General features: G+C 45.8%; 3 protein-coding genes across 4 annotated transcripts in view; 1 reads left to right on the top strand and 2 right to left on the bottom strand.

Moving 5' to 3' along the window:
• Positions 1 to 14650, bottom strand: part of LOC106643382 (von Hippel-Lindau disease tumor suppressor) — a 38654-nt gene that overhangs the window by 5160 nt on the left and 18844 nt on the right. The window lies entirely within an intron of this gene.
• The window catches only part of PH4alphaEFB (prolyl 4-hydroxylase subunit alpha-1), a 147960-nt gene that overhangs the window by 114476 nt on the left and 18834 nt on the right, over positions 1 to 14650 (bottom strand). The gene's annotated exons all lie outside the window — the stretch shown is intronic.
• On the top strand, positions 4270 to 5962 carry LOC106643381 (chymotrypsin-2-like). Of its 2 annotated transcripts, none has more exons than XM_014358486.2 (6): positions 4270 to 4735; positions 4817 to 4866; positions 4950 to 5044; positions 5112 to 5256; positions 5457 to 5564; positions 5634 to 5962. In XM_014358486.2, exons 1-6 carry the CDS (start codon positions 4690 to 4692, stop codon positions 5955 to 5957), a joined length of 768 nt encoding a protein of 255 aa, XP_014213972.2. In that variant the 5' UTR covers positions 4270 to 4689; the 3' UTR covers positions 5958 to 5962. The 2 variants fall into 2 exon arrangements, with proteins under 2 accessions (XP_014213972.2, XP_014213973.2); XM_014358487.2 differs by having other exon boundaries at positions 5090 to 5256.

The raw sequence follows: 14650 nt of genomic DNA, 5'->3' as shown, positions 1-14650 counted from the left end.
GAGATCAGGAGAGGAGGGCGCGTGGTGGGGCGTAATGTTCGGCTGGAGTAGACTGCTGCTGCGACAAAAAAAAAAGACAGGGGAGTAGAGGACGAAAAATAAACGAGAGGAGACGGTCGGTAAAAAATCAAACGAGTGTCGCTGCAGGAAGGATTTGGGTGTATCGATTTTGTATGTATGCGCCATCGGCTGTTCCTGCGCTGAATCGATGTTAGAGGGAATATCGTCCACCACGTGTTCTTCCCTTAAAATTAACTTTTGTATGTAGTAAGTAAGACAGGAAGGGGGGTGTTATTTAATTTTCACGCATTTTTCAATTCCTCGTCAGCTCGAATCGTTCATGTGCTCTAAAAACTAGCCATTGAAAGAAGAACGCTTAAATGCTTGATAGTGTGTTACAGTCCCCGTAAAATTTAGACCTGAGTTATAAAACTTTTAAAATATACTTTTGAATTATTTTTGTAACAATTTTAATTCTACCATTTTGTCGTTTCGCGTGTTGTATCGATTCAGCCTTACCCGAACGCAATTAAATACATCGGACCAGCGAGTGTAAAGTTGTATATAGTTTGATAAAAACACTCCAACTCCAGCTCTGGTGCTCGTGTGGATGAATAAACAAAGGAAAAACTTAGCCTCGAAAGGTGTGGATGGTCATAAAAAACGTACCATCATAGAAGTAAGTGTATACGGTGTCACAAACAAAAGCTCTTTTTTTTTTCTGTTTTTCCCGTGAAAAAACGAACCGGCAATAATTCACCGGGATCAATTCGCGAATAATTTATCCGAAAAAAGTGCAGAGATCCCCGAGACGTCTTAAATAATTTCCAATTCATCCCCACTCGTTCGGAAGAGATCGATCGCCCGGAAGCTGCTGCGCTCTGAAATAATGCAAGTCCGAAACTCCTCGCTGCTCGGGGGAAAAAGGAGAAGAAGAGGAGAAAGGACAAAAGTTCTAGCATTCAAGAGCGATGGAAGCAGAAGAAGACGAATGAAAATAGTCCTCCCTGGTATATGTATATAGTATAGCCGAGCAGCAACAAGGGATGGCCATGTGCAAGGAGGTTTGGTGTCTCTGCAGTGTGTGCGCGCGTATAGGTCAGGTGGCGGCGAGGAGGAGGGAGTTGAGTCAGACGGGTGGAAATTACCGAGCAGTTACGGAGGTAGTAGCAGTCGTTTCGCAGGGGCGTGCGACTCGATTGATCGACGATCAAAAGGGGGTGTGTGGGAGGGAGGGTCGAGTTTTAGCGAGGGGATTCGGAAACACACGTTGGATAATGGCCCAACGACGCGGAGGGGAGGGACCGTACTCTCCGTTCAAGACCTTCCGGGTCTGCTATTTGGGGAGCCTATAATACGGAGTGTCGGTATTTTCCTGCACACGCGCTTTGGTGACCGGAGTAATAGTTGAATCTTCCAATTTTTTTTTTCTTTTTTCGCATTCAAGATGTATCGGTATCATCAGGATTAAAGGCATCACCAAACAGCTGTCAACAGCACTGAAAGGATAAAACGTAAACAAAAATTGTTTGCTCTATGCAAATAAAAAATAATTAAACAAAATAAACATCTACGTTTGCAAGTGCTGCTACAGAAATAACTGTATCGCGTAATGATTTAAATTAATAAACGCGACGTGTATATTTTGTTTATTTTACGTAACATGAATCCTCACTCCGTAGTGTCTACAAGTATTTATTATGCGAGTACTTGTGCACAGTATTATTTTAATGGGTGTACGAGATACTTGATGCACTCGTGGCCAAAGAGTGTGTATATAAATTTCGTGGAGAGTATGTTGCACGGAGCTCTCTTAATGAATAATAAACAAGTAGACGCGCTCTTGGCCCGTTGGAAAAGAAAAAAAAAAAAAAACAAAAAAAGAAGGGACAGCAAAAGTGCCTCGCTCCGAGGGAATCCCTCGATTCTCATTCGGCAGCAGCGCTCTACTCGCCGACTTTTCAATTTAGCAGCCGCGGAAAGGCGAGAGCGAAACGCTTTTAAAAATTCACCAGCGCTTTTTCAAGGGATGGTTGTGTACGTCGAAGATTTTGTTGAAATTATGCAGGCCCTCGGAGGTGAAGTGGTTTTTTTGATTCACCCGCCACCTCTTTTTTTTTTTTGTACACTTTCAAATGAGTTTATTAACATACTCGACGAAAGGGGGAGTAACTACTTTAGCTCCATTAGATTATATTCACACTTTTTTCTCGGTCTGCATCGATTACAATATACCATTTAATTAAGACTCTCGCTTACCAAGGACAAACAATTAAGCATATCCTAAAAAAAAAAAGTAAACTTATTAATTTCATGGTTTACCCCATGAACAGCGATCGGGTTGTTGAAAAGTACCCATCAGCACTGGCACTCCCTCGTCCCAGCCCCGCGATTTTTGTCGCAGTGACACTCGCGCTCGTCATCGTCTCCCGCTCCTCCGCCACAAGCGTCACCCTCGTCCACGTCGAATTTCGCGAGGGTCGAGGCGTCGCAGCATTTCTTCGGCTGCTGTTGCTGTTTGGACGCAAGTCTCGCCAACGCATCGAGGGCCGCCTCCAAAGCTGCCCTGTCCAGTTGACCGCCCGTCTCCTCCTTCGGCGCGGCGGACACCCCCGGCAGGCGGATTTTCTCCAGACCCTCCAAAGGATAAGTTACTCTGGTGAATCTGTAGTATACATGGGTGGTGTGCAGCGCTCGGATATACGAGGCTACTTGTGTAATTATGCTGCGTGTCATTTGCTACGGGGCCAGTTCTCTTTGATTAAATGGTACCGGAGGGTATTCATTAGCCTGAAAGGCTTATTGTAAATGGACGCGTAGTTCAGATGTTTTGGGATCGCACGGTGTGTATACTCTTGAAGGTTTATAGGGTAAGCTAATTAGTAACTTTTGAGCTTTGAAAATTTATGTTTTTAATTGGATAAAGATCTTGTTTGCGGGTCTTGTTTTCGTGCTTGGGGCGCTTTAAAGCAAAGATTTAATTAACAATAACAATGGCAACAATGGCTCGAGAAAAAAAAAAACAAAAAACTCGCGTACAGCAAGAAAAAACAGTTCTTAAACTTTTTAATTACGAAAGTTCCATCCGCGGTAAGGAGCTTGTGAATTTTTATTCGATCGACACGGAGATGGGTAACTCGTGATGTTTCTCAAAATTTGTAGGTACCGTTGATCGCAAAGGGAAAACTTTTCAACTCGCGGACAACAAAAGAAGACGAGCTGAGTTCTTAAAAGTGAAGTCGATTTGCAAAACCGGGAGCCGTGAGCTTTTTTGGAATTTATTTTTTCTTCCTCGATCCTATAGCTGTTTTTTTTTTTTTTTTTGTTTGACTCCCTTATTTGCTTATTTTTCTTTCGGCGTGTAAAGCAATGCTGGGGCCGCTCCGAGTCGGAAAGCGGAAAATCAAAGTTCCGCGCTACAGTGTTTTACGCCCCGAGCTCGGCTATTGTACTTTCGAGTTCAGTTCGGTTTGATATCCCGAACTTTAAATCATTCGCGTGAATTAATTAACAAAGTTTTCTTGCGTCCGCTCTGATTTGGTTACTTTGACTTTGATGAGATCGTTAAAATTGTTGTTCAACTGGTGTTGTAAAAAAAAAAAGAAAAAAAATGCACGCTACATCGTATGCCATGGTGTAATCAAGTAATCTTTTATTTTCTCTTTCAATGAAGAAACGATTAGACGTTAATGACGATAGTTACCGCATCAATATTATTTTTTGCAAGTAAAAATGTTAAATTAGGATAGAATTGATGCATAGAATTGATTAATGTTACAAATTAAGAATGAATACCCACGTTGAAGATATTTTCGATGAATTAACAAATAATTGAGAAATAAATTAACCTTTTGGTGATAAAAAGCTCGAGGAGTAAATTTTGTCTCAAGCTGTCAATTGTATTATACTCAACGAAGCATTGTTACCGACGTTTAACCCAGTAAGACGAGCAAACTCGGCTCAAACGCATCATAATCATAAACAAGCATAGCTCGATCAAAGTAATTTCCAGCTAATTGCGCCATTTGAATGTTAACTCGCACTTGAACGCCTATTACTTCCTGGTAAGTAGCGTCACTAAAAAGCCCCAAGAAAAAAATCTCCGCTCACTGACGCGTATCTTCTTTCGAATTTATAATTAGAAAAATAGAAAAAAAAAAAAAAAAAAGTAATATTTAATCATAATGACCACGTGTATTTTTAGAGAGTGTGGACTCGTATAAAAGTAGCCGGTAAAGCAGGGAACATACGTCGTACATTTCCTTGATCCTCCGCCGGCGTTCGTCCGATCGCGCGACCAGTTTCTTGAGTTCCGCCGATCCCGCCTGATCGGCTGCGTCTCCGTCGTGGTCACTTAGCGCTGCCTCCGTGGATCGTATTATCTCCTTAGCTTCGGCCAACTGATAACAAGTTGCAGCCAACAGTCGGTGTCAAAGTCATACTTGTGTGTTGTGAAAAACAAAACTTTTTCGTCTTTCGCTGCGAGTCGATCGTCACGCTTTTCATACAATTATATGACGGATACTAGAAAATTATGCAACGAGATGTTTGTCGAGATCTTAAATTGCAAAGTTGCGTTTGACCGTTGTACGAGTGCACAAGTCCGATGATTTCGCGTTAATTTATTCTGGCGGAATCCCTCATTTTTCATCCAATCGGAGATTTTATATATTCATACAGAACATCGGAATGAAGCTCGTAGATCTGTGGGTAATTGTCACTGTGACGTGCGTCGGTGAGTCGATTTATTTCCCATACAGAAAGCTATTGTACTTGCCAGGCATTTTCGTACTTGAATTTTTAATTTCACGCGCAGAAGCTATGCACGGAGGTGGCTACTATCCGATAACAGAGGCACCCTACCTTGTGAGAATTTTATTTTTCATTTGCACGAACGATACAGGTAAAAAGCGTACTTTGACATAATGAATTTTTTTTTTTTTTGCCAGGCGCTCCTGAATATTCACTCGGTCGTGGGAGCCGAATTCTGCGGAGCCGCGATCCTATCTGAACTCTGGCTACTGACCGCCGCTCACTGCGTCCTGTGAGTGTAATAATATCACTTGCCGAATACGTATGGTTAAAATAGATCGATTGGTATTTGTCAACAGAAGGAACAATACACTGTCGCAGGTGACGGTGTACCTCGGCACGAGTACTTCGCCCTACAAAAGCTTGGGGATCAACGTCACCGAGATAATCGTGCACGAGAAGTACAGAGAACAGCCCAAGGCGTTCGACATCGGTTTGATCAAGGTTGTACCACGCACAAAATCTCATTGAGGTATGGTTGTCGAAACAACGGTCTCGCAACGAGGGACAAAAATATGGATCAGCCTGGCAAAAAAAAAGTGTATTTTTTACGACAACCGCCTCGATGAATCTATAAATTATACACATGCTTCGCTGTAGCCGAGAATATTACTTTCCATTGTCTGGGTTTGCAAACGTTTCAGGTTGCGGAGAGAATAGAATTCACCGAGTATTTCTACCCACTCCCGATAACTCGCGCGTCCCCGCGACCCGGGGACGTGGTGACCTTGGCCGGCTACGGTTACGGACACGTGAGTCTCGCATCTATCGTGTATTAAATACGCAAGTTGGTCGCAAGTAAAACCAACGTTGTCTTGCAGTACCGCGAGTTCGGCGAGGCCCTGAAAATGATGCGGCTGCGGGTGATCGAGGACGAGGTCTGCCGGAGGAACTACACGATCGGCCCGACGCAGTTCTGCACGGACGTGAGGGACGCCGATCTCTGCGGCGGCGACTCCGGGGCCCCGGCCGTGCTCAACGACGAGATAGTCGGCGTCGCCTACGAGGGCTGCGAGTACGACGCTCCGAACGTGTTCACGAAGGTGGCAGAGTTCTACGACTGGACCTTGGACAAGACGGGGATTAGCTACGGCTGGAGGAAGAGGAGGTCGCCAACTCGGAAGACTGGCGAGAGGAGAACTTGAGGAGCTGTGCCCCAGTGTTTCGTTGCAAAGCCGATCCATCGACAACGCCACGTCTATGTATATACACGAATAAATCACACCACGTGTACATGGTATACTCATATCTTGGACGCGCCTTTCCGAGGCCCCATCACCATTCGTCTCTCCGAGACACGCGAGCCGGCGCGCCTCCGCGTCGCTGGGACGATGGCGGATCCATCCCAATTAAGAGTCCCCCTCCCCCTTGGTCTGTAAATCACCCGCTGTGCTACTCCGTTAAACCCTATTCGTGCTCGAATGGAAAGTAGAGAGAAAAAAAAACAAAACAAACAATGCCGGTGCATTACCCGGGTGCAAAGCAACTCGGCGCAGCTGTTTAGGTGCTCGTGCTCGCGCTCGAGACAGGCCCGGCGGTTCTCCATGTCGAGGAGGTCGCGCTCGCGGGAGCCGAGCTCGCGCGCCAAGATGCCGCGTATCAGACGAGCCGCGCTTGCTGCCGACGGCGACGAGGCGTCCTGTTTCAGGGGCACCAGTTGCTCCTCGCTCGGGCTCAGGTTGACGCTGCACTCGGGCTCGCGGGACAGCTGCGTCAGCGCTTCGCATTGAGACTGGGTGGATATACAATGTGTTGGGTTTTTAAGGGAGGTAGGTCCTTTTTTTTTTTTTTTTTTTGTTTTACCGATAGGCTTGTTTTTAGACCGGCGACTGCTTGCGAGAGGTAGCAGGCGCACTTTTTCGAGCACGGCTTCTTGGGCTCGACAGCCGGGGTCTCCTTTTTGGTCGGGCACGTGCTCTCATGACAGCTGGTTTGCACGTTCATTGCTGTGAAACAACGAGCACGGGGGACAGAAAATATATATGTATATATTTTTTTTTTTTTTTAATGTTCAACGATTATTGTAGCGTGTTTTTGAGCAAGAAGCACATTCTAACCTTTTTTTTATGCTCTTGACGCGCGTGTAAACATAATATAGGTTTTCCGTTTACGGTAAGTTTTGCCTTCATTATCGTTCGGCCAAACAGAGGCCGTTACGTGGACTTACAATCATAGTAAGGCTTGGTAAACTTATTTACTTGTAAGTCATGATAAGGATGATGGGATAGGACGAGACGACGCGGGAAAAAGGGATCCTGAGTTAATCCACCGAGAGACAAAGCTGTAGGAAGTGAAATGCTTTTAATAATACTTGTATAATATACAGGAATGAGAAAAAGGATAGTACAACTGCTCCCTTGGATGTATTTTTTCTTTATTTTTTTTTTATCCGTCAGTTTCACTAATTTAAATTATTTATGTTTCTTTGTTTTTTTTTTTTTATCTGTGTAATACCTATTCTATACGAAAAAACGAAGAATAATTTCAAAAGAAACTAACCTTGTCACAGTGTGGTTAGGGTCGTAGCTGTGTAACGACGAGACAATGATTCAAATAAATGTTTTTTTTTTTTTTTTTAAATAAATGAACAATATTATTACTATTACAAATAATAATAATAATAATAATAATAATATTACCAATCATTCAACAAACACTTGAGAGATTAAATTATTAATCGCGCGTAATCGTACCACAAAATAATTATTGTAAGCCTCATACTCCACCAAACGGGCCATTGAGTCCCGATACATGAAATGAAAACTCGAGATCCCATTTGTGCCATGGTGCCTAATTAAGACTTCGCCACCCCTCCCAAAGCTCTCTACAATGGTAGCGTAAACAAGCTGCTTTAACTTTCGGCAAGACGCGAATGACAAAATTCACGATGAATCTCTCGTCCCATGTATAACTTGTCTATGGAATGAAAGGGCACCCCAACGCCAAAGTCCCTGTGCAGAGGGAAAAAGACGCTCGACCCTCACTCCCGGTAGTCCGCCGGGGGATTTCTTCGCGAGTCTATACCCTGTAAAGCGTAATCGCGTGCCACATCCCCCTTCCCCTAAATTTCTCGAGAAAAGTGACTCCTCTCCCTTTCTCCGTAGCAGTGCGTTGGATAATAATTGCAGCACGACGAGGAGGCAGGGCTCTCGAGGATCCTCTTAGCCGTACCGTCGTCGTCCGCCACTTTGAGCAACCGCGAACAATGGCTCGCTTTTTTTCGTCCCCCCTCCCCCCTTCACCTCTTCGCTCACGGCTTTTCTTCTTTCATCGTAATAAATACCACGCGCATACATACTTACGTCAAAGACGACAACTGCCATCGTGGGGGCCCTCTTCACAGCTGCTGTATAGCTACTGAGATTGCCAAGAGCGTTGTTTCGCGCTGCACTTGTTTCATCATTTATCGCGGTCGAGGTTTCACATACGACACGCTATCGATGATGCTACGTATAATACGTTGCAATGCGATAACAATACAGGTGTACATTCACAGACAGAGCAATTAACGCAATTGACGATACAGTCCTTCCCTGCTTGCACGTGTAATTACAACGAGCATCGGAGCCCTTGCAGCTCTGCTCGTCCAAGAAATCCTTCCCATCCCAGTGCGGCTACATCAATCCCACGTCCAGTTGGTGGTGTATATGTACTTACGTACCGATTACACAGCCATCAAGCCAAACTCGTCTCTTCCAGGCGGTTGGCACGCGCGCGTTTTCATCCACCACCAGCCGCCTCTGACTTTAGAGGCCATTGCTGCCGCGTCCGAGAGTCAAGGGGGAGATGGATGCCACGGGATAATTTGAATGGATGGGCAAACGGAAGCTTGGCCCGCATACCCGACAGCCGCTCGATGCGTTCGCGCAATTGTGTATACAGGTATAAGGGGTGGGGGGTATTTATTTTCCAATGCGGCGTGTCCATTGTTTTTCGTCTTACGACACAATGGCCCCTCCGAGACACGTGTATACCTAGGGAAGATCTGCGGTCTGTGGTGTATCCCTGCATTCGAGGCCACATCTAAAGCTCGGAGTTCAAGGGGGTGGGAATAGGTATGCACCACTCCCGGAGCGGCTGTTCTGAAACTTGCGGGGCTCGGATACTTTACCGCAGAGCACGAGGCTCTCGACGTATCTCCCGAACCGCAGGGATGAACCGCAGGAAGCAGGAATAGAGACGCGAGAACAAGCGACGCTGCTCCGATTGCGGACGTTATAATTAATTTCATCGATCCGCACGCCCACACTCGTGATTTTGGGGACCTTTGCTTCTCTTGCAAGTGATCTGCGGCCATACGGTGCACGCGCTTGTAGAACTATACTGGCCCGACCGAATGCACATCGGGATATATATGGAGTTTCACTTGTACAGGGAAGTATATGGAGATTATTCTCCGGATTCCGGCTTTACTCCGTAGCTCCGAGGACTTTGGCGTCTGGCGATGTATAGCTCGTCTTTTGGACCGGCGTTCTCGTTGGGTTCTTCGCTCCAGACCATACTCGAGAATAACATAGGGGTACACTTCCCACCAACAAGCTGAAATTTCATTTCATTTGTTTTTCCCTTGAAGCAATGTGCGCGTCTCCTCTTTGAAGACAAGTCAAATTACCCATGTGTGAAACCCCGTAGTCTCTCTACTTCCCACCCACACGTATACTATGGAGACCGTCAACTAAAATGTTGGTCCAAACTTGCCGCGAGGACAACTTTGTGCAAACCAAAAAGCACCCCTTCGACGTGTCAACCCGAGCGTTTATTCCCTCTCATTTGTGTCTTATGCGCGCGTTCGTGGTTACACAACGACAACGATGTGAACCACACGTGAGTATAATATATACATAGTGGCTCTCACCGCGCGATAAGCGACGAAAGTTTGACAAGTATTCAGCCGAGCGATAACCAGTTGTACACTCTAAACATTGGCTTCCCTTTGTGGTGCACACTCCACCCAATTAACATCGAATACGCGCTTCTCGCCTTTGTACATATGTACAGGCGCACCCTGCCTAAATTGTTGTCGTCGGAGCGTTATTTATTGTTATTTTTCCAAAAAACATGGCTAACTGGTCATCAACCGGGTGATGGAAACCACCCAAGTCCCTCGGATAAACCCCGCATCATCGTCTTTGCGCAGGAATTAAGCACACAAGCATATACCCGAGCGTCTGGCCTACATGCGTCTCTCTGTACACCAGCTGTGCTCCCAACAAACGCGGCGGGCTCCGTTTAGCTCGGCAGGTGGTGCACCCACGGCTGCATTTAGGCACTGCCGATCAAAGCTCATCCAGCATCCCCCTTGCCCCTGGTGCTGCTAAGCTTCTCTCGCTATTGGTGCAAATATCGCGTGGCCAACTGTACATATATACTCGCATCACGCATACACACGTATGCCATTGCACAAATGCGGGCGTCAAGCTTGCGGAAAGCTCTGGGTGCGCGTTAATTCTTGGGGTGCGCCGTATATATGTACAACCCTGCCCGGTGCATGCACCGCCGCGACCGCGTGAGATGTCCTTGTGGTCACTGGAGCCAGTCGGGCAGCCACAGAGCGTAACTCAATTAATCCTGATTGATCTGCCGCCTGCGACTATACCTTCTCATCCCCTCCTTTGCTCGTATATGTTTTGGCCGTGTTTACAAGTGTGGGTGCGTATATGCGTGGATTAGAGGGAAGAGACGCGAGCTGTCGCGTCAATTCGCCTCTGTGGACCTTTTGTGACTGTATATACACTGCATGTGGATAGTGCGCGCGCGTTGGAATACCACGATTTGAGTTTCGGCAGTGCATGTGATTTCCTTTTTTTTTTGTTTAATTTCCATTAGAAACGATCGGATCGAGGGACAGAGGGTTGAGTTTTAAGCTATGAGCATTTGACAAGTGCTATCTTATCGTCTTTCTAAGTTGATTTTTGAATTAGCCATAACTGATTGAACAATTGATGGACAGATCGATCGATTGTTCGTCAAGAGCTTCACTGCTGCATATGTGACGCATTTCTTTTACCCTGCCTCACTTCTCTCCCAGAGGTAAGAGATCTTCAAGTTCACGGGTCCAAAGTTGAATAATCTCATGGTGCAGCAAGCCTCGGCCGCCCTCTGTACATACCAACCAAGCTCCCTTAATTAAGGGTGAACTTTTTCCCCGCAGGTAAACGATCGCAGGAGTTCAGCGAGCATCTGCACAAAAAAACTGTACGGACTTTCCCTTGGGGGGAAAAAAAAAGCAAAGCACTGCGAGTAAAACGAAACATCTTTGCAGTTGATATTTCTAGAAAATAAAACCAAGGAGGCCGTCCTTATATATCCGTGTGTTTTCCAATTGTGATAGCTTAGTCGCCGTCGGATCAAGCGTTGAGCTGTTCTACTGCAGCGGCCACGGTTCCGGCTCTGCCTGCAGCCTCTTACCGACTTGAGCTGGTTTGTCTTTCCTTTCCTCCCCCCTATATACGCAATACCTGTATGCTCCTCTAATTTTCTTGGTTTTTCTATGTTTTCCTCTCTACTTTCTCGCTTCTTAGCTCTTACGCGCCGACACAATGACGTATTCCCGGGCAAAAGTATTTTGGCAGTGGTGAATAAATTTCTTGCCGTGGGGCGTAGAGTTTTTTTTTTTTTTTTTTCTTCGTGCGAATGTTACTCTGTCCTTTGGTGACGATGCAAAACAAAAAAAATAAATAAAATCCCTGCCAGCCGTTTGTCTTTGTAATTCGCTTTTTGTTCTCCTCTTGAAGTTTGTGCCCGCACGTATACATCAAAGTCTTTTTTTTTTTTTTTTTCATGGCTTTTAGATGAGCCGCAGTTTTTTTTAAAAGTAAATAAAAACAACTTGAGAGGAAATTTGGGAAAACTGAAAAGTCACAAGACGAGGCAGCAGCATCGGCCAACTTTCGAACGCGGAACTCGGGTAAAGTGCCCGACGCGCGTATAAATATACACCCATGAAAAATCGCGGCTTTCGCTCAACCAGAAGCTCCCCTCCCTCGAGGTCTCGCAGCATAATTGCGGGCGAAGAGAGCTTTCCTGCACAGCTCCGCTTTCACTCGTTATCGCCGAGAGCCAAATCCCACTTCTAACTTTCTGGCCACAAAAAAAAAAAAAAAAAAAAAAGCTCTCGATGCTTACACGCTCGATTTCGAGAGCGCGGGTACATAATGTGTTGTACGCACGCTTGTAATCCGCGGGAGTTTACTTATTTTATTTTTTCATCGTGCGCGCATGTTTTTCCTAATTACGAAGCGGATTCCTGTTTTTTTTTCTCCCCTCTGTTTTGGCCAGCGTATGTGCTTGGTTTTTGTTTTGAAAAAAAAATGATGGAGAGAGTTACTATTATTTCAGCGAGTTGGAGCGTGCGTAATTTAAATTGAAATTTTTAATATGCGAGAAACTCTCGTTTAATCACTGCCCTTGCCGTTAGAAATAAAAAAAAAAAAAAATCCACTCTTAATTTTATGCACAACGTTCAATCGAGCGTAAACGCTTTTGTGTGTACAAACTCGAAACGCGTGCATTAAATATTCAAGGGTTTTTTTTCGAAAGCGCAGCATAAAATGTTTCGTCGCGTACACGGTTTATGTTTTTGTTTAAAAGCAACATTTATTTGGTATAATATACAAGGGTGGGTCACAAAACCTGTGGGTCCACAAAAAAAATCATGCCCGGGAAGAAAGTATCTCGTAAAGTACCAACAAGGGAGAGGGAGCTCGTTTATACACACCGAAAGAGACTCTTGGCCGACTTTTTGCCCCCCCCCCCGCGTATCTATAACAGGTATGGAGAGCAAAAACTCGGCAACTCATGGGGCAAACAATAGATTCAGGTGGAAGCGACGGGCTTGTGTTTTTGTTTGGCACACATCGAGGCCTTTGTGCTCCTCCTCCTCTTCCAGCGTGTGAGAACAAAAACAAGCTCCATCCCGTTTTCGTTCCTCATCTCATCCTCGCACGTACGTACAATAACGGCACGAGCCGTACTTAATGCCTTTCGGAGGGGAACTCTGACGTCTCGATTATAACAAGCGCCCCTCCGACGATATAAGTTACGTGCTAATTAATGCAACGGAGGCGGGGACGATTTTTCACGTCCCCGACAGGCGATGCGTGCACGGGTTTTACGTGCATTTCGATTACGTGCTCCAGAGTGAGGGGGAGAGAGTAGGGAGCAATAACAAAAAAAAAAGGATACGAACAATTTCACGAGGCAAAGAGTACACTGATGAGGCAATTTGTCGTCCGGCAGGACACCCCACCCTCTTTTATTTCCTGAATTAAATTGTTATGCATTCGTTTGCAGTGTCGTCGTGCAGTTTGCATTTTTTCCCGATGCATCATTGGAGCCGTCTGGCGCAGCTTCAAAAATGACCATTCGCTCGCACTTGTATAGGTGGATACAGTCGTGACGGATACAAGAGTGTGATTTACCCGACATGCAACGGACAGGGGGATATAATTTTTTCGCCTTAACCGGTTAAGTTGTTTTAAATGCACGTGAATATTATTTGTTTTTTTCCTTCTTACTGAAATTACAGTACCTTTACAATTTTTTTTTTCAGTTTCCCCAAACACATACATACACATTTAATATTATGTAATGATTCTGCTTTTATCTTACAAAAATTATCGTTCTTTCAAGGGAAACGTATGAAAAGCATTTCCTTTTTTGACGGTTTTCCAACAAAAATTTCCCTTTTCCTTCCACCTCGTACAAACTCGCTATTCCATATCCCTTCGATTGAGGGGAAAATATACGTTCGGCCGTACAATCATCAAGCATCCATCAGCGGCGATCAGCCGGCATTTTTCGAGCACCACATCGCAACGCGCCAAAGTAAACGCCGAAAGGAAAAAAATAGCCCCTGCATGAATCTTTCATCCCCCCCCCCGGCAGGCAGGATCGACCGGAAAATCCAATCCCCTGCCTCGGTTCGCCAGCGTTTCGCGCACGTCATCAGCCCTCCCCTTTCTCCCCTTGCGGAGAAAAAAAAAAAAAAAAGCCCTCAAACGCCGAAAGAGCGCCAAGCGTATTGGCATCGAAAATTCATCAGACCGCAGCCGCGAACCGAAAGACACGCGCGTACGTCGGGCACAACAAGCCCCGGGAGCATTAAAGTTGCACGAGGCCGGCACAGCTCCCCGAACAACGGGCTGTTTCCCAATATAGCCTCGACCCTCGCGAGGGACCTCCTGGGAAGCCGCTCGGGGAGAGCTCGATTCTCTTTCCTCCTTTTCACCCCTTCTCCGATACACACGTTACACATCCTTCGGAAGAGTCATCAAGCGGACCGAGGCTGCCCGGGGGTATAACGACATTCGGCCAGTGATAAATTGATTGATTTTCCCTCTTTTTTCTTTTTCATCGGCACCTGATACGGTGTGCTTTTTTTCCCCCGAATTATCCGGGAAGTGGCAGCTTTGCCCCCATATTTCATCGTACGCGCGCCAGCTGCTGCCGATGAGCCCGATTAATATTTATCCCCCCCCCCTTCCCGTATACGTATGTATATATACCATGTCGTGAAATGCGTTGAAAAACAGTCTGCTGCCGTTTTGTATCCAACCTCCCGATCTCCGCGCGACCCTCTACGACTTTTTTTCCCTCTTTCGTATCCCATCGCGTCCGCGTTTGTCCAGCGGATTTTAATTATTGACGGGTCGTAAGCGAGGCAGCATGGGATGCACGTGGAATTTTAAAAGATCAATGTGTGCATTTGAGCTTTTAATCGTTATAATCGTCGCAAAAAGGGGAGGACACCGATGGGGAACGAGTGTGGGGTCGGATTTCGCGAGATTTACCGCCCAATTATCCCTAATAGCGCCAAGAGGTTGAAAAGCGGGCTCAT

This window comes from Copidosoma floridanum, unplaced genomic scaffold (genome assembly GCF_036245765.1).
Source record: "Copidosoma floridanum isolate Cflo_tuat_1 unplaced genomic scaffold, Cflo_Japanese_pri ptg000030l, whole genome shotgun sequence".
Lineage (NCBI taxonomy): Eukaryota > Metazoa > Arthropoda > Insecta > Hymenoptera > Encyrtidae > Copidosoma > Copidosoma floridanum.
This window is presented reverse-complemented; position numbering and strand designations above follow the sequence as displayed.

What these genes read in the sequence shown, in the direction of transcription:
- LOC106643381 (XM_014358486.2), top strand. Translation starts at nt 4,690, where the DNA reads ATGAAGCTCGTAGATCTGTGGGTAATTGTCACTGTGACGTGCGTCG. An exon ending in TGTCACTGTGACGTGCGTCG is followed by an intron (nt 4,736 to 4,816) that starts GTGAGTCGATTT and finishes TTTCACGCGCAG; the next exon opens with AAGCTATGCACGGAGGTGGC. An exon ending in TCGACATCGGTTTGATCAAG is followed by an intron (nt 5,257 to 5,456) that starts GTTGTACCACGC and finishes CAAACGTTTCAG; the next exon opens with GTTGCGGAGAGAATAGAATT.